General features: G+C 38.3%; 1 protein-coding gene across 4 annotated transcripts in view; it reads right to left on the reverse strand.

Annotated features, from left to right (window-relative positions):
- The window catches only part of SYT14 (synaptotagmin 14), a 233572-nt gene that overhangs the window by 58411 nt on the left and 150856 nt on the right, over positions 1–24305 (reverse strand). For all 4 annotated transcript variants that reach the window (XM_034946017.4, XM_034946008.4, XM_055108555.2 and 1 more), the window contains 2 exons: positions 19186–19457; positions 13311–13760 (listed from right to left, as the gene is read on the reverse strand). In XM_034946017.4, coding sequence (XP_034801908.3) covers positions 13311–13760; positions 19186–19457 — 722 coding nt within the window. The remainder of the gene's footprint in view (positions 1–13310; positions 13761–19185; positions 19458–24305) is intronic.

Below are 24305 nucleotides of genomic sequence, written 5' to 3' on the forward strand. Positions count from 1 at the left end.
CTTCCCTGACTATTCCTAGGCTACAGCCACACCTCATTGCCACCCTTTTCCCCAGTTCAAAGCCTCCTTCACATCCTCCCCTTGTATCTCCCCACCTTAATCCACAAGTATGGGACACCTCTACTCCCTCCTTAGCAACCGATCATGCACCCCTTACCATCTCATTAAAACCTAATCATCCTTACCCCGCTCAACACCAATATCCCATCCCACAGTATGCTTTAAAAGGATTAAAGCCTGTTATCACTTGCCTGTTACAGCATGGCCTTTTAAAGCCTATAAACTCTCCTTACAATTCACCCATTTTACCTGTCCAAAAACCAGACAAGTCTTACAAGTTAGTTCAGGATCTGTGCCTTATCAACTAAATTGTTTTGCCTATCCACCTCATGGTGCCAAACCCATATACTCTCCTATCCCCAGTACCTCCCTCCACAACCCCTCCACAACCCATTATTCTGCTCTAGATAAACCTAGCTGACCCCACAGATCCTAAATCCTTTCCCTACTCCCCTTTCCATTCCTTAAAAAACAGCTCCCACACTAGCTCTCCCTAACTCATCACTCCCTTTTCATTACACACAGCCGAAGTGCAGGGCTGTGCGGTCAGAGTTCTTACACAAGAGCCGGGACCACGCCCTGTAGCCTTTTTGTCCAAACAACTTGACCTTACTGTTTTAGCTTAGCTCTCATGTCTGCGTGTGGCGGCTGCCGCTGCTTTAATACTTTTAGAGGCCCTCAAAATAAAAAACTATGCTCAACTCACTCTCTACAGTTCTCAAAACTTGCAAAATCTATTTTCTTCCTCACACCTGACGCATATACTTTCTGCCCCCTTCCACCACCTCTCAGCAAGCCAAACTCATTGCCTTGACTTGAGCCCTCACTCTTGCAAAAGACTACATGTCAATATTTATACTGACTCTAAATATGCCTTCCATATCCTGCACCACCATGCTGTTATATAGGCAAAAAGAAGTTTCCTCACTACGGAAGGGTCCTCCATCATTAATGCCTCTTTAATAAAAACTCTTCTCAAGGATGCTTTACTTCCAAAGGAAGCTGGAGTCATTCACTGCAAGGGCCATCAAAAGGTATCAGATCCCATCGCTCAGGGCAACACTTCTGCTGACAAGGTAGCTAAAGCAGCAGCTAGCTTCCAACTTCTGTCCCTCACTGTCAGTTTTTCTCCTTCTCATTGGTCACTCCCAAATACTCCCCCACTAAAACTTCCACTTATCAACCTCTTCCGACACAAGGCAAATGGTTTTTGGACCAAGGAAAGTATCTCCTTCCAGCCTCATAGGCCCATTCTATTCTGTCATCATTTCATAACCTCTTCCATGTAGGTTACAAGCCGCTAGCCTGCCTCTTAGAACCTCTCATTTCCTTTCCATCATGGAAATCTGTCCTCAAGAAAATGACTTCTCAGTGTTCCATCTGCTATTCTACTACTCCTCAGGGATTGTTCAGGCCCCCTCCCTTCCCTACACATCAAGCTCGGGGATTTGCCTCTGCCCAGGACTGGCAAATTGACTTAACTCACATGCCCTGAGTCAGGAAACTAAAATACCTCTTGGTCTGGGTAGACACTTTCACTGGATGGGTAGAGGCCTTTCCCACAGGGTCTGAGAAGGCCACCGCAGTCATTTCTTCCCTTCTGTGAGACATAATTCCTTGGTTTGGCCTTCCCACCTCTGTACAGTCTGATAACGGATCGGCCTTTACTAGTCAAATCTCCCAAGCAGTTTCTCAGGCTCTTGGTATTCAGTGAAACCTTCATACCCCTTACCACCCTCAACCTTCAGGAAAGGTAAAATGGACTAATGGTCTTTTAAAAACACACCTCACCTCACAGCCTCCAACTTAAAAAGGAGGACTCTATTAAGGATAGAACCCAAAAACTTGCCAACCAAGCAAGTAATTCCGCTGAACCCCCTTAGGCACTCTCTAATTGGATGTCCTGGGTCCTCCCAATTCTTAGTCCTTTAATACCTGTTTTTCTCCTATTATTCGGACCTCGTGTCTTCTGTTTACTTTTTCAATTCATACAAAACCACATCCAGGCCATCACCAATCATTCTATACGACAAATGTTTCTTCTAACAACCCTACAGTATTACCCCTTACCACAAAATCTTCCTTCAGCTTAATCTCTCCCACTCTAGGTTCCCATGCCGAACCTAATCCTGCTCGAAGCAGCCCTGAGAAACATTGCCCATTATCTCTCCATACCACCCCCAAAAATGTTCGCCACCCCAACACTTCAACAGTATTTTGTTTTATTTTTCTTATTAAGAAAACAGAATGTCAGGCCTCTGGGCCCAAGCCTGCATGTATACATCCAGATGGCCTGAAGTAACTGAATGACAAAAGAAGTGAAAATGGCCAGTTCCTGCCTTAACTGATGACATTACCTTGTGAAATTCCTTCTCCTGGCTCAGAAACTCCCCCACTGAGCGCCTTGTGACCCCCGCCCCTGCCCACCAGAGAACAACCCCCTTTGACTGTAATTTTTCCACTACCCACCCAAATCCTATAAAATGGCCCCACCCCTATCTCCCTTCGCTGACTCTCTTTCTGGACTCAGCCCGCCTGCACCCAGATGATTAAAAAGCTTTATTGCTCACACAAAGCCTGGTTGGTGGTCTCTTCACACAGACGTGTGTGAAAATTAGTACCGGATTTTGGTTTTACATAGATAAGTTAAATGGTTTATGTTAATGTGGTGGCTCACACCTGTAATCCCAGCACTCTGGGAGGCCGAGGCAGGCAGATCACCTGAAGTCGGGAGTTCAAGACCAGCCTGACCAACATGGAGAAACCCCATCTCTACTAAAAATACAAAGTTAGCTGGGTGTGGTGGCACATGCCTGTAATCCCAGCTACTCGGGAGGCTGAGGCAGGAGAATCGCTTGAACCCAGGAGGCAGAGGTTGTGGTAAGCCAAGATCGTGCCATTGCACTCCAGTCTGGGCAACAAGAATGAAACTCTGTCTCAAAAATAAGAATAATAATAACAATCTAATATATTTCTATAAAGATATGATTTAAATTAGACTTGTGAAATCTGAGATTTAAATAGAATCAAATTATGACTGAGATTGACATTTTAGTATAATCCTTTACTATGTCTCCTTGGTACCCCTGATCTACGATAAACTCTTCTAGAACTTTAGTCTTTGCTTTGGACTCCCAACACCTTGTTTAATTGAAACAGAATTCTTCCTGGAGGATACTTCATTCCCTCTTGACTTTTCATTCTGGTTATTCCCTCATATCCCAAGTGACTCAAGATCAGGAAGCAAAGTTCTCTGCTGTTTCTCAAGCATTGCTCCTCTAAAAGTTGTGGAAAAGAACAACTATTTTCCTTTAAAGTTTGTATCATCCTGTCCTCCTATTTTGTCCTCCTGGACATTTCATCTTCATTCCTTGAACATTTCTTCTTTGTTCCTTGAGGAAAATGGTCCTTGATTCAATCTTCTTTTAAAAATTTTTTAAATTATACTTTAAGTTCTGGGATACATGTGCAGAATCTGCAGGTTTATTATGTAGGTATACACGTGCCATGGTGGTTTGCTGCAACCATCAACCCATCATCTACATTAGGTATTTCTCCTAATGCTATCCCTCCCCTAACCCTCAATCCCCTGACAGGCCTCGGTGTGTGATGTTCCCCTCCCTGTGTCCATGTGTTCTCACTGTTCAACTCCCACTTATGAGTGAGAACATGTGGTGTCTGGTTTTCTGTTCCTGTGTTAGTTTGCTGAGAATGATGGTTTCCAGCTTCATCCATGTCCCTGCAAAGGACATTAACTCATCCTTTTTAATGGCTGCATAGTATTCTATGGTGTGTATGTGCCACATTTTCTTTATCCAGTCTATCACTGATGGGCATTTGGGTTGGTTCCAAGTTTTGCTATTGTGAACAGTGCTGCAATAAACATACATGTGTACGTGTCTCTATAGTAGAATGATTTACAATCCTTTGGGTATATACTCAGCAATGGGAATGCTGGGCAAAATGGTATTTCTGGTTCTAGATCCTTGAGGAATCATCACACTGTCTTCCACAATGGCTGAACTAATTTACACTCCCACCAACAGTGTAAAAGCATTCTTATTTCTCTAGCATCCGTTGTTTCCTTTTTGTTGTTGTTGTTTCGTTTTTTCTCTCTTTTTTTTTTTTTTTTGAGACAGAGTCTTGCTCTGTTGCCAAGCTGGAATGCAGTGGTGCAATCGTGGCTCACTGCAACCTCTGCCTCCTAGGTTCAAGTGATTCCCCTGCCTCAGCGTCCCGAATAGCTGGGACTACAGGTGCGCGCAACCATGCCCAGCTAATTTTTTGTGTTTTATTAGAGATGGGATTTCGCCATGTTGGCCAGGATGGTTTCAACCTCCTGACCTTGTCATCTGCCCACCTCAGCCTCCCATAGTGCTAGGATTACAGGTGTGAGCCAACGCGCCTGGTCTGTTTTCTGCCTTTTTAATGATCGCCATTCTAACTGGAGTGAGATGGTATCCTGTGGTTTTTGATTTGCATTTCTCTAATGCCTAGTAATGATGAGCTTTTTTTCATATGTTTGTTGGCCGCGTAAATGTCTTCTTTTGAGAAGTGTCTGTTCATATCCTTTGCCCACTTTTTGATGGAGTTGTTTTTTTCTTGTAAATTTGATTCTGGATTCAACCTTCTTTTACACTTCAACTTCCATCATCATTTTTTGTAACTTCAGTGTCCACTCAGCCTATCTAAGAACCTAGCCCTCTTGACAATTATCCCTCTCCAGTAATTGTACCTTTTACTCTATCTCAGATGCCCACTTCCACCATCACACTCTGGACCCTTCTCCTTCCACATCATATGAACTGAAAACATTCCCCTTTCAACCAGTCTGCCATCCTTCAACACTTCTTGCTTAGCTACTCCTCTCACAACTCTTTCCTGATATCCTTGGGACTTTCAGTCCACTAACCTTTCTACTTCTCCTGCCCATAATCCCCTTTCTGGCTTCACTTCTCTCTTTATTTATTTCATGATCTACCATTTAAGTAAATCTCTCGAAAATACTCTAACACTTTTGCCTCTCTGTTTATATCCCAAACACATTGATTAATGGCTCTCTTCAGTTATTTGTCCTTTTTTTTTAATCAAATCATTTGCATTAGTATTTAAACATGCCCAAGGCTCTCCTCACCTCAAAAACATTCTCCCTAAACCCTCGCTTTCCAAATACTGTTCTCTCTTTCTTCCTATTGTTACAGCCAGATTTGGTGAAAAAATTGTCTAAATGACTGTCACTCTTGTTTGGATTCTAGCCCCTTCACACTATCAAAATTAGCCCCTGAAAAGCTATCTATGACTTCCATATCCTAAATCCAACACACAGTTTTTAATATTCAGATTATTCTTTCCATCAGCAACATCTGACAAAGCTGATTATTCCTTCCTTCATGAACTTCATTCTTGGCTTTCATGATCTCTTATTGCCTCTTTCTTCCTACTTTACCTCTCTTTTCTCCAATTTTTAAATCTAGGGGTTCCTGAAGATCTCTTCTCACCCAAGACAATCATGTACTCTCATGTCTACTTCCAGAACTGCTTTGTGTTCACACAGAAGTGTAAGCAAGAGCCAGATTTAATGAAATACAGACATCTAAGAAAATATTAAGTACCCTCTATCATTAGAACTTAAGAAAATTTAAGTTTTCACTGTGGTCCTGTGTTTTCTCCCATCCCTTCAAGGACTTAAATAATCCAGCAAGGAACTTATCTACTTATTCACCCCCACCAAACTGACCAGGGTCCAAATTCCCTGGCCCTTTCTGACCCTCCATTTTTTAACTGACAAATGATTATCATAAATAAACAAAGACAGAAATAAACAAAGAAGTAAAAAAAAATCACCATAAACCTAAACCTAAATTGCTGTTAGGTAAACATCCTGCAGGCATCATTCTATGAATCTATACTAACAGAAAAAGGAATAGAAATACTTTTATAAAAATAGGATCAAACTATAGCTATTTTATTTAAAAATCCATTTTACCTTACATAAATTTAATAGAAAAAATGAAATAAAATGAATAGTTGAACTTTACATGAATATTTCTTCCTTGCTGATTATTTTCTAAATAATCCTTCTCTAAGTTAAATAGAAGAGGGTTAGTCATTTTTCTTAACTACATTAGCATATTAGCATTCTTACATTTCTTCCCATCTGCCCTATGTCTGCCTTCCAGTTAAAAAAATCAAATACAGTATTTTTTATACTGTCCAGATTTATAGCTATGATAGACACTGTGATACACTGTCAATCAAATGTCAGTATGGTTTTGTTTTGAATTGTGAGGACATAAGATGTGGGAGGGGCCAAGGGTAGAATGATATGGTTTGGCTGTTTCTCCACTCAAGTTTCACCTTGAATTGTAGTTGACAATTGTAATTGTCAATAGATAATTCCCTATCTATCTACGAAGAGACTGTTGCCCTAGCTGTCAGGAGGGCTGTTGGAAGACAGCCTTCAATGTCAGTCCCTTCAGGAACTGATTCAACTGTAAAGAACTGCCTCACCCAAGGTCACCCTTTCAGGGGTGCCCAAGGCTGTGGGAGCCCATCTCTTGCATCAGCATGACCTGGATGTGAGACATGGAGTCAAAGCAGATCACTTCGGAATTTTAAGGTTTAATGACTGCTCTATTGGATTTTGGACTTGGCATGGGGCCTGTAGCCCCTTTGTTTTGGCCAATTTCTCCCACTTGGAACAGGTGTATTTACTCAATGCCTGTACCCCCATTGCATCTAAGAAGTAACTAACTTGCTTTTTATTTCACAGGCTCATAGGTGGAAGGGCCTTGCCTTGTCTCACATGAGACTTTGGACTTGGACTTTTGACTTAATGCTGGAATGAGTTAAGACTTTGGGGGACTGTTGGGAAGGCAGGATTTTGTTTTGAAATGTGAGGACATGAGATCTGGGGGGGTGGCCAGGGGCAGAATGATATGGTTTGGCTGTTTCCCCACCCAAGTCTCACCTTGAATTGTAGTTCCCATAATCCCGCCTCCATGGGAGGAACCCTGTGGGACATAGTTTAATCATGGGGGCAGTTACCCTTATGCTGTTCTCATAAGAGTGAGTTCGTTCTCAAGAGATCTGATGGTTTTATAAGGGGCTTTTCCCCCTTTTCCTTGGCACTTCTCCTTGTTGCCGCCATGTGGAGAAGGACATGTTTGCTTCCCCTTCTGCCATGATTGTAAGTTTCAAGATGCCTCCCCAGCCCTGTGGAACTGTGAGTCAATTAAACCTCTTTCCTTTATAAATTACCCAGGCTTGGGTATGTCTTTATTAGCATCATGAGAACAGACTAATACAAGCGGCAACCAACATGCAATGACTGACTGATGGGAGTATAAAGGCCTGGCCATCTCAGCCCAAATGGGGACAACTCTGAAGGACTATTTTAGTTCCAGAATTCCCTGGGGGTAGGCTAAGACTGTCTTTGGGCATGCACTGCAGCTTGACTTCTCTCTGTCCAATCCTGCTTCCATCTCCTCTTTTACAAGTATGAATCCCAAGAGCACTCCTTAACAAACATTTAGCACACTAAACTCCCTCTCAGAGTCTGCTTCCCAGGTAATCAAATCTGCAACACATACGGTGCCTTAGATTCTTTCAGAAGAAGGCAACTGTGTTAGTCAATTCCCTGCTGTGTTAGGCCATTCTTATGTTGTTAAAAAGACATACCTGGGCAATTTATAAAGAAAAGATGTTTAATTGGTTCACAGTTCTGCAGGCTGTACAAGCATGGTGCAGCAATCTGCTCAGCTTCTGGGGAGGCCACTGGGAGCTTTTACTCTCAGCAGAAGGCAAAAATGGAAGCAGGCATGTCACATGAAGAGAGCAAGAGTGAGAGAGGGAGAGGGGGAGATGCCACAGACCTTTAAACAATCAGATCTCATGAGAAATAATTTACTATCGTGAGGACGGCAGCAAGAGGATGGTGCTAAACCACTCGTGAGAAATCTGCCCCCAGGATCCAATCACCTTCCACCAGGCCCCACCTCCAACATTGGGGATTACATTTCGACATGTTCAACATGAGATTTGGAGGGGAAATCCAAACTATATTACCTGCTTCATCTGATTCTCGACCGCAGGAGTTAATGTACTCCTTAGTCAGAAGAGCAAATGTTTTATCAGCCAGGGTAGATTATGCTATAGTAACAGAGAACTCCAAATTCTCAGCAGCTTAATTCAACAATGGTTTACTTCCTCCTTATACAACATATCGATTTTGGATTGGCAACAGAGGCTTCCTTCAAAGCTCAAAGAGGTTCCATTTCCACACATGCTTCCATAGTAGTGAATGCATTATTCTAATTCTTAAAGGTTACGAGCAGAAGATAAAAGCAAGTCACCTGGCCACACCTGAGTTCAACAGAGTGGTAATCTATGCTGCTTTTGCAGAGAGGAGCAACAGACCTTACCAAAGCAGGCTACATGCCAGAGTTGACTCACAAGTCATAGTTTGCAAACCCTGGTCAAAAGCAGTGATTCACAAACTTTAATGTATATCAGAATCATGTACAGTGCTTGTTAAAATGCAGATTGCTGTGCCCTACCCTCAGAGTTTTTTTTAATTCAGAAAGTTTCGGAGAGGGACTGAGAATCTGCACTTCTATCAAGTTCCTATGTGATGATGTTGGTCCAGGAATCATACTTCGAGAACCATTTGTCTACAGAAAAAAAAACTTAACAGGTACGCCTGCTGCTCATCTATTAATGTAGAGAACCTTATTTCAAGATGAAACACATCACAGCTTTGTCAAATATCAGTTTTCCTAAAAGGCAACTCACCAAAAACCATATATATAATAATGAAAATAAACCAAGGATTTAATAAAGACTCCTATATTCTGAGAATTGTCCAATAGCCTCACTATTATTATTGCTAGCCACTCTGAAGAGATCAGGCTAATTAAGTACTGTTTGTACAGGAAGGGTTGTGTGTATGTTTGTGAGATAAAGAATAGAGTTTCATTATTAATCAATCAATAAATATAATAATATTAACAAATCTAATAAGCTGAAATTAGACATAAAACCAGGATGAGGAAAAAGGGAAAGGCTATTTTATGCAACTGTTACAGAGAGTAATATAGTACCAAAAATGCAAGTGAAGAAATTAATTGGGGTTAAATACTAAGAAAGAGTGCCATCTGAACAAAGCTGTGTATATAAGAGTTCAAATTATGAGAGGGATATACGCCATGGTAGGAAGGATAACTGATAACATTCTAGCTACTGAGTTTGGCATAAGACAGTACTAAAGCAAGTAAATAGTAAACCATATGGCTATTTCACGATTCTTATTTGAAAACAACAGACGCTAACTCTGACTCATAAAGTGGAATAGTAATTTATTAAAGGACTAGGGATGAATAAAGAACCAAGTTAATGGTTAAGCTTCTCAAGAATGAAGTCTAAAAACCATACTACAGAATTGGTCAGGTGAGGAAAACCTGCTGCTGTTCTCACTGGATTCTTTTCTGCCAAGGACTTTCCTCTACTGCAACTGTTAGTGGCCCAGCACCAATACCATTTCTGCATCAGCAGAGCTATTTTATAACAGAATTACTATTGCCTCTGAACACCAGATACCTCCACCATCAACTTCATGGGAACATGATCTGACTGCAGTGTCTGCTTCTTTGTTCAGTCTGTATTGAGGTTTCCAGAAAATAAGTATGAGTGGCAGAGTCTAGGTCACACAGCTCCTGCCATATCTACCAGTGAGACAGGGAAAGTCAATTTTATGGCTTACCTTAGGGAGGTAGACATGGTTATTCCCAGATAGTTACTGAAAAGGTAGAAGAGAAAACATAATACATGTCTGCCACAAAATGTCATATCAAGCATACAAAACTCATCTAAAATTCACCAATTTCTGTTCCTGCCTAACTCCTTTCCCAATATATACTAGCATAATTAGACAATATCAGAGATGGATAGGCCTTTAGAGATCACTTGGTCTAATCCTCTCATTTCACTAATGAGAAACCTGATGCCCAAAATAATCAGATGATTTACTTAGTTTACAGGGCTAGTCAGAAGAAAGAAATTATGCTTTTTAAACTCTTAAGTATATTTTCTATCATGCATTGATCAAGAAGGCACACTTCAAACTATATCTTAATGTTAAACTTTTTTTTTTTTTTTTTTTGAGACAGAGTCTTGCTCTGTCATCCAGGCTGGAGTGCAGTGGCGCGATCTCAGCTCACTGCAAGCTCCGCCTCCCGGGTTCACACCATTCTCCTGCCTCAGCTTCCCGAGTAGCTGGGACTATAGGCACCTGCCACCACGCCCGGCTAATTTTTTGTATTTTTAGTAGAGATGGGGTTTCATCGTGTTAGCCAGGATGGTCTCAATCTCCTGACCTCATGATCTGCCCACCTCGGCCTCCCAAAGTGTTGGGAATACAGGTGTGAGCCACTGCGCCCGGCCTTAATGTTAAACTTTAATCTTATTCTCAGGGAAACTCACTGTTTAGTCCTCAGAAAGTCATTTTGGTGACATTGGTCTTTTTTTTCTCTCAATCAGTTCCTGCAAAACTAGCTATAAAACTAAATTTTATATGCAAAATTCTATTTTCCTATTATCTATGAAAAAAACTGTAAGTTTAAATGTGTTTTAATGGTAGTTTGCAAGTTCTTTGGCTGGATTAAAACTTTTCCTTGCCAAAAGTTACAATAAAAATGACAACAATAATAAGCGATTATTCAAAAGCTACTAGAAGGCCTGGCATGGTGCCTCATGCCTGTAATCCCAGCGTTTTGGGAGACTGACATGGGAGAATCGCTTCAGGCCAGGAGTTCAAGACTAGCCTGGACAACACAGCAAGACCCGATTTCTAAAAAAAAAAAAATTAGCCAGGCCTGGTGGTGTGCACCTATAGTCCTAGCTATTCGAGAGGCTGAGGTGGGAGGATCACTTAAGCCCAGGAGTTTCAGGCTACAGTCAGCCATGATTGCACTACTACACCCCAGCCTGGGTGACCCTGACTTTTCCCAGAGTGAGACCCTGACTCTGGGGAAAAAAAGCAACTAGAACAAATGTTTAATTATGAGTGTATCTCTTACAGATATATTATTGCATCTTACAAAAATTAGAGCCAAACTCACCCAAGTAAACTGCAATTACAAGATCTCCCCACAAAGTTAATATTAAAACCTAACCAGGGAGAACATTAATACTATAGTATATATAGAATATATACATTCTATTGGTATATTTTAATGACTAAACAACTGATAGCACAGAAGCCAAAAGCAACCAATGAGATTTTGAGAAGGTGGAGAAAGAAGGAAAGCGACAAAAAAGAACAATTAAATACAGGGTACTGAATTTGAGAAGCATGTCAACACAGAGAAAGGGCAGAAGATGGATAGTTTTATTCAAATATAAATGTTACATCTTTAGAGGAGAACAACAGACAATGGGGCCTATCAGAGGGTGGCAGGTGGGAGAAGATAGAGGATCAGGAAAATTAACTATTAGGTCCTGGGCTTTATACCTGGGTGATGAAATAATCTGTAAAACAAACCCCCATGACACAAGTTTACCTATATAACAAACCTGCACATGTACCCCTGAACTTAAAATAAAAGTAAAAAAAAATAAATGTTATGTCTTACAAGCTATTTATTTGGCACTTTTTCCTCAGAAATTATTGTACTGGTTGGCAGAAAAAGATTACAGAATCAATGACTAGAAGCTAACACACATAATGTAGGTCCATTAAAAAACTGCTTAGTTTGAACAGAGATAAGACAGTATTATTTTCAATGGCTTCATTCTCTTTGTGAAATGAATGTAATTAAAACATAATTAATTGGGAACAGATAAATTACATACCTCTTGATGACAGAGTCTTTCTCTTCTAATTTAAATGAGATTTCTATATAAGCATTTATTTTCCACAGAGTAACTAGTGATCACTCAGACCAAATAATGAAGAAGTTTAGAAATCATATTAATAACTGTAGATTATTAAATTTTATGAAAAATTCGTTCTTCCCCCCCCCAAAATATTGCCTGAACTCTTTTTTCTCCCCTCTTTTAAGCTGCTATTATTTTTAAAAGGTATTTCCCCAAAATAACTCTGAATATTTAAAAGGATAACAAGTTATCAATTTTCCCAACAGAGATTAAGTCTTATCCTAGAAACCCATATGAATATACTATATTTACATCATCATTTTGTACTTAAAGACACTGAAATCATTTAGTTAAACTGGTATGGTGTTGACTGTGAATCAAGGTCTTACAACATAAAATGTTGCCTGATGTAAATGAGATGAGACCCTAAACTACTTGGACTGAAGCTTATACATTTAAAAGCTCAAAACAACACTAAAATAGTATACCTTTATTTTAAAATACAAATCTATTCTAAAATCTGTATATTTATATTTTAAAAATGCTTTGTATTCAATATAACAGAGAGGAATAAATATAAACCATAATGCACACTTACAACATATCACAGATTTTTTCATAATCTAAATAACTATGTGGCATAATGTATCTCCCTGGTTTAAATAAACAGTGCAGACATTTCTCTCCTGTGATTTGCAATGCCTTGTGGGAATTTAGTTAAAAATATGAAGACAGAGAGAGAGATTTATATGTGATTATCATCTGGAGGACAAAAAGAGAAAAGAGAGAACTAGCTCAAAGTACTAAGCTTAAGGGTTCTCCTGAAATACTTTACAATCTGTTTAAAAAGGGTGGAAAGTCTAATGAGGCCAGATTTATTTTGAAATTTTAAAATAATTTCACAGAAGTTCTGGAAACATATCCAGTCGGGACCTAGGGAGCGGTATATATATTCTGTAAGGGCAAATCCTTTCTGCCATACAGCAAATAACATATGGGGCTGATACTTCTTAATGTATTGCCTAGTTTTAACCTGGAAAAAAAATAATAAATTCTATAAGGAGTTTGGATGACTTCATAATCAAACATTTAATAAATGTTCAACAACAACAACAAAAAACATGTAAAACCCTGGGCCAAAACTCTGTGAAGGATAAAATAAAAGACATAAATCACAAATTATCTTCAAGGGCAACTTTTTTAGGTAAGAAAAAGTATATCTATCTATCCAGGGCTTAGATATTTTTGTAAAGGCATGATTACTATGTAAAAAAATAGACTGACAAACTTGTTGGCTTGATTAAAGATTTTTAAAATTGTGCATACTATAAACCATGAACATAAACTGTATTCAGGCCATTTGATGAGATACTCACAGAATGATTGTAAGAAGGTTCCAATATCACAGGCAATGACATTTTCCCTTGAAGATTCAATTTTGTTAAATAAAAAATCTTTTCCCCCACAATCTTTTCTTTTTTCATGCGATGTACACCATACAGTCTAAACCGAACTGCATAATTTCCAATCATCTCAGATTCAACATGATTAAATTTAAATGTTTCTGTGAAGACAGGGCATGGTCCTCTCTGGATGCTGGTTTTTGCTCTCTGTTTCTTTATAGGTAGAAGAACAAGGTGTACTTGCCATGAGTTGCCACCTGTCCTGTTATATGTTGGGATGTCTGTGACAGCTGTCACTGTTACCAGAAGCTTCTGTTCTTGTGAGTCATAGTCAAAAGTCACATCCAGTGTGCCATATTTAGCTTCTGGCTCAGGATCAAAAGGTTTAGGAAGCTGCGAAGATGATCCTTGAGCTGACATATCCTAAGAAAAGAAAATTTAAATGTTAGAGTTTTTAACTCAATTATTTAACCTAGCATGTAAATAAATACTTAATATTTCTTTAGAAGATGTGAAAACAATTCTGCCACAAAGAAAGTAATACAATAATAATTAACAGTCAACTACAACCAAAAGCTACCCTATAGAGCGAGATTAGTATAGGCAGTAAGTTAAATTCAAAACTTATGATAATAAAGACACGTTTAGAATTTAATAGTCACCATTACAATTCTGAGAAAGTGTGATGTATGTTTTTATAAATGAGAATTTAAAATATATCCTTTAGTGGGTATATCTGCTCCCTTTGTAGAAAACTACTACATTTTACTTTCAATTTCATTTACAATGCCATTGACAGCACAGTATCAGGCTGCAGAGAAAGAGAACATAAATAAAAGTATAACGCTATGGAAAAATTTGGTTCCGTTTTCAGAGACTGTTCTAAAACACCCCCAACTGTAATAAAATATAAAGATATTTAGACTTAAAAATCAATGGAAATGTGAAATATGAAAGTATAAATAAAGGTCTCAAAATATTAGCGGTCAAATATTTACTTTCCATAACATAGACTGTATTTACTTCAATTTCTAAACACAATTAAAAACATATTATTTTCTAACATTAATGACTATTGAAAATGGCAGAACACACATTTTAAAAGTTCAAGAAAGGCTGAAACGGTAGATTTTAATTATGAAATTAAAAGAAATTATAACCATTTTTCCTGTAATTGTCTCAAATTCCTGCCAGTCTATCTATCTAGAATGTAATAGGGGTTTTAGCTAGTTACCAACAATGTAAAACCTACGTCTCTGACCTTTCAACTATACCATTTTGCCTCTTCAAGTATTTTAATAAATCTTAAATAATTCTCATTTCAAAATGTGGGCCAATTTAATAAATTTCTAAAATTTTCTAAATTTTGAGTGGCAGTGAATACTACTGAATCTCAGTCTTCTCTTTTTCCATTTACGAAACAAAATAAAACAAAACAAAACCTTCCTGAGTGTTAGCTAGAAATACTACCCACAAGATTTGGGGAGCTGAGGCAGGCAGATCACTTGAGGTCAGGAGTTTGAGACCAACCTGGCCAACATGGTGAATCTCTACTAACATGGCCATCTCTACTAAAAATACAAAAATTAACTGGGCATGCGTGGCAGGTGCCTGTAGTCCCAGCTACTCAGGTAGGTGAGGCAGGAGAATCGCTTGAGCCAGGGAGGCAGAGGTCGCAGTGAGCCAAGATCATGCCAGTGGACTCCAGCCTCAGTGACAGGGTGAGAATTTGCTTAAAAAAAAAAAAAAAAAACACTGTCCACAAGAGACTATACTTCAGTGCCTCTAGTATAGCTCATACGACTACATGACTCAGCTTTGGCCAATGGGAGGCAAAAATAATTTATGTGTGAAACATTCAGATCAGGTTTATATAAGAAATTACTTGCTCTCTACTCTCTGTCTCACTCTTCTCACAAGCAGATATACAGACAGGATGTGTGGGTCAGCTCAGACCATGTGGACTAGGACAATACCCTAGGGGAAGGCAGAGAAACAGAAGAGAAGGAACTGGGTTCCTGAATAATCTCATAGAGCAAAGCCCCCTGCTCACCCTGCACTGTTGTTAAACAAAAGAGAATTAAGTTTCTGTGTTCTTTAGCCATTGTATTTGGTGGGGGCTAGGGGTCTTTTTGTTGTAGCAGCTTAACATGTACCGTAACTACTGTATCTACTATGTGCCAACCCCTATTTTAGGTCGGGAGAGTGCTTCTTTCTGCAGAGAGAACCAAAAAGACATGAGTCCTTAATTTTTTTTTTTTTTTTTTTTTTTTGACACAGGGTCTTGCTTTGTTAACCAGGCTGGAATGCAATGGCACAATCATGGCTCACTGCAGCCTTGGCCTCCCATGCTCAAGTGATCCTCCTGCCTCAGCCTCCTGAGTAGCTGGAATCACAGGCATACACGACCACACCTGGCTAAATTTTTTGATTTTTAGTAGAGACAAAAGTCTGTGTTGCCCAGGCTGGTCTCAAACGCTTGGGCTCAAGGAACCCTCCTGCCTTGGCTTCCCAAAGTGCTGGGATTAAAGGTGTGAGCCACCATGCCCAGTTAGTCCTTGATCTTATAAATCTTATATGCTAGTTGGTATAATGTATGCAGGAAAAGAAACAACAGAAGAACAGTACTTGGGGAGAAGAAATAAATTCCCATAAGAGAATTCAGTTTTTAATGTAGTATAAGAAAATCAAAACATATTCTTATTCTGTTAAAAAATTTATGGTTTAGAGCAAAATGTGTTAATGTATACTACTTTATAATTGGTAATTAAAGATTATTAATTATATGGCTTTGGTATTTCAATTAAATATTTTCTAAAATAGCATCACGACAGCTAAGATTTTCAGGCAATAAAAATGTTTATCAGGTCCTAGATAGCTATTTTTGAATTTTACTTCTCTTGGTGCCTCCCTGATTGTTTTTTCTTTTTTTTCAAAATTCCAACAACTCTTATGAAACCCAATGTTGAAAGGGTAGAACACTGACAGATAAAAGACATTATCTGCATTCTGAAAACAGGCAATAAGCAAACAATCCTTCCTTTCAAGGTATGGGACCAGTTTTAAAAAATCTTTATTTAGATAGCAATAGGTCATCAACAGCGTTTATAAACTCCTTCCCATGGAATTCTTCTGAACCTTCTCTCCTCTCTCAGTTTAATCATGTATGTAGATAGGCTCTAAGATAGCTACAGCCTGGATTAAACCAAGAGAAAAGTGAGAATTTTCTATCTGACACATAATATCTATTACAAGGATGCAAAATAAACTTGAAAAAACACAAAAGTTAATTTTATATTAGCATAGGCTATCGGCATTCACATCTAAATATTTCTGTAATGTGCACTTGCTATATTGTTTGAGTACATTCAATGCTACTACAGAAGACACAAAAATAAGCAGGATGGAAGAAATTCCAAAGAAGTGGTTACAGATAGCAAGTTAGCAGCTTCTGAAATACGGACAAAACTCACAGTGTGTGATAACTATAGATAGTGAGTAAAGAAGCAGCTTGTGAGACATAGGCAGAATTCATAAGATATTAAATATAAATAGTTAATAACTTATAACATATGCCAAAGAAAGATTAAATAGAAAATGTGACGGATCAAATGAGTGTTACCTATAGAAAGGGATGAAATGCACAAGCCACGATCATGTAGCCTCTGGGCTGACAGCTCTGTCACCCATGTGCTCTACTTAAGAAATGCAGATAAAACCTACAACTGCCTAGTAGGTTGACAAGCTTCAGTGGTGGCCAGGAGTATAACTATATCTCTTCCACAAAACAAACAAGTGTGTGCTGTTGGCTCTTGATACCCTTGTTCAAATCTCAACTCTGGTCCTTGTTACATCATAAATAGGAATGCTGATGGAAAAGAGACAGTGAGACAGGATGTATGGGCACTGCATAAAACAGGACTCACAGAGTGTGGTCTTGCTACCGATACTCACTTACAGCTTATCCCCAGGTGTGTTAATGGATTTCTGATTTCATCCAGCTCCTCTTGCTTCTTGCTTTGTATGTGAAATGGATTAAAACACACACTCTCTCTCTCACACACACACGCACGCACACACAATAATTTGAGCATCTTACTTTGGTCCTTTACTCCTCTGACAGAGTTTGCCTGGTAATGTTTGGAGGGTACCACTGAATCAAAGTAATTTCTCACACAACATTTTGGATCAAAAAAGGCAATATAATATAGTTGTTAAGAGCACTGTTTTGGCAGTCAGACAGACCTGGGTTGGAACTATAGTTTCACTATTTAAGAGCTGCTTCTACTTGGTCAAATTGTTTAGCTCTCTGACTCTTAATGTTTTCATTTATAAAATGGAAATAATAACTTCCTAAAGATGTGGTTGTTAGAATTAAATGAGCAGACTACATAAAGCTCATAGCAAAATTCCTGACACAAGTGGTGATAGGTATTATTGTTGTTGTTTATTAATCCCACAATCCAGGCTTCACTGTTAACTTGTGAGCTATATATGTAGTTTACAAAGCTACAAAACAGCTGTCTCAAATTTGTTTAGGTAATGGAACACAAAGAAACATTCATCATGAAAAATCATAAAATAATGATATATGAAACTTAAAATATCAGTGTACAATTTTCTTCTCGGTCAGATACTGTAATACTAGAAATACTAAAAAAAGCAATAACAGATACAAAGTATTTTTAACAATTATAAAAGAAAAACCTAAAATTAAGGAAATTCTATCCATAGCTTAATTGTTCTGGGTATTAGGAAACTACACCTATTATTTAATTTTGGCAGCAGATCTGAAAATTCATCTGGTAAGAATACGGACATATTTCAGTATTACTGAATGTTGTCTGGAACAAAAACAGTAAAAACTTGCAATCTAAAACTTTTAAGTAGGCTGGGTGCAGTGGCTCATGCCTGCAAACCCAGCACTTTGGGAGGCTGAAGCAGGAAGATTGCTTGAGCCCAGGAATTTGAGACCAGCCTGGGCAACATAGTGAGAGCCTGTCTCTACAATAAAATTAAAAAATTTGTGGGTGTGGTGGTGCACACCTGTAGTATCAGTTACTTGGGAAGCTGAGGTGGGAGGAAGCTGCAGTGAGCTGTGACTGTGCCACTGCACTCTGTTCTGAGTGACAGAGAGAGACTGTCTCAAAACAAAAACAAAAACACTTGAAAGTAAATCTAAATACTAACTTATAAAAACTCTAGATTGTCTTTATATAGTTTTCATTATGACAGAAACATTAAAACAAATTCTTTTTAGAATATACTGATACTTCAAAACTGCCACAAAATTATTTTTGTTGTAATTTTCACATTTTTGCTCCAAAACAGTAAGTAAACTTAAAGCTCAACCAACCAGCCACTCTGAACGCATGAAGCCATGGATTCAAATTTCATTAGTAAAGCTGATCATCATTTATCCCTTGCATTTTCTATGATATGAAAATACAATAAGATTATTTTGAAAGACTTGTGAAACATTGAGTAACCTCCCAATAGTAAAAAAATCCAAAATAAAATAAAAATAATACAAATAGTAACCTCAAGACGAAATAAACAGGTAAATTATTCCAGAATGTTTTATACAAAGTATTTAAAAAAAAACATCTTTAGGTACCCATCTTCTTTTGGTGGTGGGGCTTGGGGTTGGGGAGTGGGGGCAGCTGAAGACTAGTTGGGACATTCCTGATAAGTTTGTTGGATAAAGATTAGATTAAGGATGGATACTGGTACTATAAGTTACAAAGGAATAAGTGATAAAATCAATTCTTCTTACCAAGAGGAGAAGCACAGGATTATTATCCTCCAAATAACATTCATTTTCAAACTTCTATGTGCTTTTACTTACTTCAGGGCTCAGGACTGCAGTGCTGTCACTTGGAACATCTTCTTCATATCCTTTATTATGAAAACTTTCTATTTCATGACCTGTGCTTCCTTCACTTGGGCACTTGTTATATGAGCATCTTGGACTGTTGCTGCAGTGGGAAAATTCACATTTACTGTCCCCAATTTCTGAGGGTGTACATGACAGATGGGGAGAACCACTGTCATCCTGATATGGTGGTGGCTGCAATTCATCCAGCGGGGGTGTTCTTCTCATTCTCTGAATGCAGTTTCCTGATAATGATTAAGAATCTGGTCACTGTTTCCAATTAGCCTCAACACACAGTATAGTCTACAATAATTGTAAATAACTTTTGAAAACTGGATCAAAAAATTGATGGCAACATAACTATTAGATTTACTAATGACTTCTCTTTTTCCCTAGTTCAGAGGCACAAATAAAATGATCTGGTTTCCCACTCCTTGCCTCCTGCATAATAAGATTAGGAAAAATAAAAGTCATATACGAAGAAAGATCCTGTTATGTATCATAAAAATTAGGGAGTGATAAGTATTAGTTAAACAGCTTATTTGTCTCTCTCAAAACAATCCTGATGTATACATACTTCATCTATTACCCCGTGATCTGTGGCCACCCTAGGGTCAAAGCGATACAAATATGGTTGGAAAAACAAACATAACACCTCTGCTTGTTCTTCACCTATGTTCAACAAGAACTCACCTACATTCTTCAGTTACTGAGATGAACTTAAACTAGCATTCAGCTAGCAGTGTCAGAAATGTTTTTCTACATCTGTCCTGGATCCAGAATCCTAGAATGAGGTGCACTGTGAATCAGGCCCATTCCCTGTTTGCGAACATCCATCAATCAGCAAAGACTGGAGGCTGTGTTCTGTCTCTTCTCCATTATAAGGGCACTCTATCCCACTCTACATCTGTGTCTGTATTCTTTATAAATTATGACTCCATCTTGTCTATAGTAGACATCTCTACCTCTAGCAGTTAACATGAAACCACATTTTCTTTCACTCTTAAATTATCCTTTTAATTTATACCTCAATGATTTACCTCGGTGATTGAGAATAAACATATCTGCGAACAAGGACAGAGTTGGGGGCAGGAGGGAAATAAGGAAACAGAGTCCAGTACATAATTTAAGAACAGCTAAGTCTTTGTAGATAAATCCTGAATGCAGTACTAAACATTAAATTTAAACACTGATCTTTTTTTTTCTTTTAATGAACTGTGCATCTCTTTTCTCAAAAGGGACCCTGAAACAGTAGTTTGTATTATCATTGTTATGGAGTTCAGTTCAAATATTCAATAGTTCCTCTGTTCTTCCTAAGATAAAAAGTTACATAAGAACTATAAGCTTCCTTTAAAAATTACCAAAATGCTTGGTTCAAATGAAAAATGATAATTTGCACAAATGTAGCACAAATTTACATATTTGCTCAGAGGCCCCAATTTTGAAAAAAAAAAAGAAAAACTAAATGTCTTACCTAGTGAGTCTAATAGTCTAACCACAGAGTCATCTCTCAGTATATGCGGGGAGCTGGTTCTAACCCCACCATTCCCTCTCAAATACCAAAATGCAAAAATGCTCAAGTACCTGTTATAAAATGGTGTAGTATTTACATATAACCTAAGTACATCCTCCCATATACTTTAAATCATCTCTATGTTACTTACAATGTCTAACACAATGTGAATGCCATGTAAATGTTGTAATACTATATTGTGTGGGAAATAATAAGAAAAAGTCTGTATATGTTTGGTACAGATGAAACCATACATTTTTTCAAATATTTTCCATCTGAGGTTGGTTGAATTCACAGATGCAGAACCTACAGACATGGAGGGCCGGCTGTACTAACTTTAGTTTATAACATAAGCAAAAAGTAAAAAAGTGGCTAAATTAATAAAGTTGAAACTAAATTCAAGAAGACAGATTAGACATGTTGCAAGTCATAGCCAAAAAACCCACAGAATTCCAGAATAGTAAAGAGACAAGTGGTTTTAGGCAGTTAATTGGCTTGATCCATTTATGTGGTAGGTAAGTATGTGTGGCTGCCACCGCTGGCAGACTGACTTGACTCCATCCATAACCTCTTTTTCTCCTAAGCAGCATTCTGATTAGGAGTGGCCAATGAGATCTAAGCAGATTTCAGAGTGAACCTTCCAGGAAAGTTTTGTTTTCCTGATAAAAGCAGGTAGACTCTACTGGCATGCCCCTTTGTCCCTTTGCCTTTCCCCTGCTTCCCTCTTGGAGGAGTAGCAGCAGCTACCTTGTGACCATACAGTGACAAGTACGAGAATGAAAGCTAGGAAGGCAGAAGCAGGAAAATGAAAAGCCCGGGTATCTGAAACATCACTAAATACCTACCTCCAAACTTGACGCCTGAGACAAATCCCTATTTGTTAAAGAAAAAGAAAAAAAAACTATAATAGTTGGATTTTCTACTGTTTCCAAATACATTCTCAATGGATATAGTTTATTAATCATTAAACTGACATCCTCTGCCCCTTTAAAAGTACATATTTAATTAGCCACTTAATTAAAGGGTAATACCTAAATACTGCAACACGAAGTCAATTAAAAATTTTCCAACGTAAGTGGTTTTGGGAGTCAGCACACCATCTACTCCTTTACCTTTTTTCTTAGAAGAGTGGTGATCTTTCCTAGAAGTCTTGAGCATACTGCCTCACAGATCTTAATGCACAGACCTGGGTCACATGTCTATTCCTAAATCCATCATTGGTAGAAGAAATGGGATGACCATAATTGGCTTAAATTAATCAGAAGCCATCAAAATTTGAAGCTGGGGATGGGGCCAGCTTCACTCTTCATATCTATATGGAAAAGAGTAGATGCCTGAACAATGTAGGATCCAGGAGGGAGGATGAAAGAGAAAGAATGTTGGTACAAAATGAACATGATCCAGTTCATGATCCAGTGAACATGGCTCACTACAGTCTTGACCTCCCAGGCTCAAGTGATCCTCCCTCCTCAGCCTCCCAAGTAGCTGGAACTATAGGCATGAGCCACCATGCCTGGCTAATTTTAAAAACTGTTTGTAGAGACAGGGTCTTGCCATGTTGCCCAGGCTGATCCTGAATTCCTGGGCTCAAGTAATCCGCCTGCCTCGGCATCCCAAGCTGTTGGGATTACAGGCATAGGGCACTGCGCCAGGCCTGTTTTCTTGATCAGAGTATTTTTTTTCTGCCTGTGGTTATATTTTTCCTCAATATAATAATCCTTTTCTGAGGTTCCTTTTGATATGCCAGCACAGTATAATTTCGGTTTGGTAATGATGTTACACCTTATTTCCTTTGGTTTGCTTTTTTATATTAGGTCCTTGCCTAGCTGTGGGCCAACTAAGTGTATTTTAACAGCTGAGCTCCAGGCATCTGGCACTAGTTCAGATTTAGCGTAACTCTTGCTCCAGAGACCAAGGCACAAGTTACACAAAATGGGTTTGTGATATTTAAAGATGTTAAGTGGGCTCAATGGGTAGACTTCACTACTGTTTTCTGGATTTGAGAGAAACAACATTAAAGCTGTGAATATATAAAATTTATTTTAGCCACACCATATCCTCCAAGTTTTGAAAATAGTAATACCACCCTTTTATCTTTACTTTTCACTTTATTTTTTAAAGTGTAGAACACACAAATGTAGGTGGAATAAAAATTTCATTAAAAAATATAGTTATGAAGATCCCTCCTTTTTAAATGTTTGCAATCTGTTTTTATTCTACATAGTGTACTAAGAGTTGGCTTAAATGTAATTGATATAAGAAAAAATTTTAAATAATTTTATAAAGTAACAAAATTTATATTATTATTGTTAAATTACACTGTAAACATCAACCTTAAGAAGAAATTTCTAGTGGAACTATCAAACACCACGTGATGATGCCCTCCCATTACTTTAGTTCTTGCTTTATTACCTAATTTCATACCCCGATTTTTATATAAATGATATATCTATAAAAGGATTTAGGCATGGATATATTTTAAGCATTTTAATTTACCATCTGCATATTGCATAGCACCTACAAAACAAGATGAAGTATTTTCTTACCATAGAAAAAACAGCATGTGTGCACACACGGAATATGACCTGTGGTTCTTAACTTTTAAAACAGTGGTGAGAACCACAGCTCTAAAAAAAAAAATGATGTATATTCAACAACTGCAGAATTCTTTTTTTTTTCAAGTGCCTGTGGAAATCTGCCAAAATTGATTATATGCTGAGCAATTAAGTCTCAATACATTTCACAAATTGGAAGCATGAAGAGGATGTTTTCTAAATGAGGCAGGAGAATAAAGTCTGAAGGCAGGAAACCTAAGGCCATGCTGACTTCCTAGAACTGAATCAAAAGTAAAACCCCACCTCTCCACACCCAAGTAACAAAAGGATCAGAGGCTACTCCCTTTGCACTGTGTGGCAGATGAAAAATGGGAAGAACCTCTGATTGGTCTCCTCCCACAATCAGACTGGTGACCAGCCAAGTCTTCATGTGTAACGCTGTAACTTCACTTCAGCCTCTGATTGGTCGCCTCCTCCAACCAATCAGACTGGTCACAGGCCCGTCCTTCATTACATAGGATGTAGCCAAGTAACCAATGGGAAACCGCTAGAGGGTATTTAAACCCCAGAAAATTCTGTAGCCAGTGCTCTTGGGCTGCTCTGTGGGGTGTACTTTCGTTTCACTATGCTTAAATCTATGCTAGCACAAATCTATGCGTTCATTGCTTTATTTTTTCGTTGCTTTGTTCATGCATTTTGTCCAATTCTTTGTTCAAAACACCAAGAATCTGGACGACTCATAGTCAAGACATCCACTGGTAACATGACCATTACAGAATTAAACTAGAAATCAGAAACAAAAATATAGCTAGAAAATGTATAGAAATCTAAACGAAAATAACTAGAGATTAAAATATACTTCAAAATAATCCATGGATCAAAGAAGAAATCACAATACAAATTAGAAATATCCTGAAGATATCAATCATTAAAAAGTCAGAAAACAACAGATACTGGAGAGGTTGTGGAAAAATAGGAATGTTTTTACACTGCTGGTGGGAGTGTAAATTAGTTCAACCATTGTG

This window comes from Pan paniscus, chromosome 1, assembly GCF_029289425.2.
Source record: "Pan paniscus chromosome 1, NHGRI_mPanPan1-v2.0_pri, whole genome shotgun sequence".
In the NCBI taxonomy this organism is placed as follows: domain Eukaryota; kingdom Metazoa; phylum Chordata; class Mammalia; order Primates; family Hominidae; genus Pan; species Pan paniscus.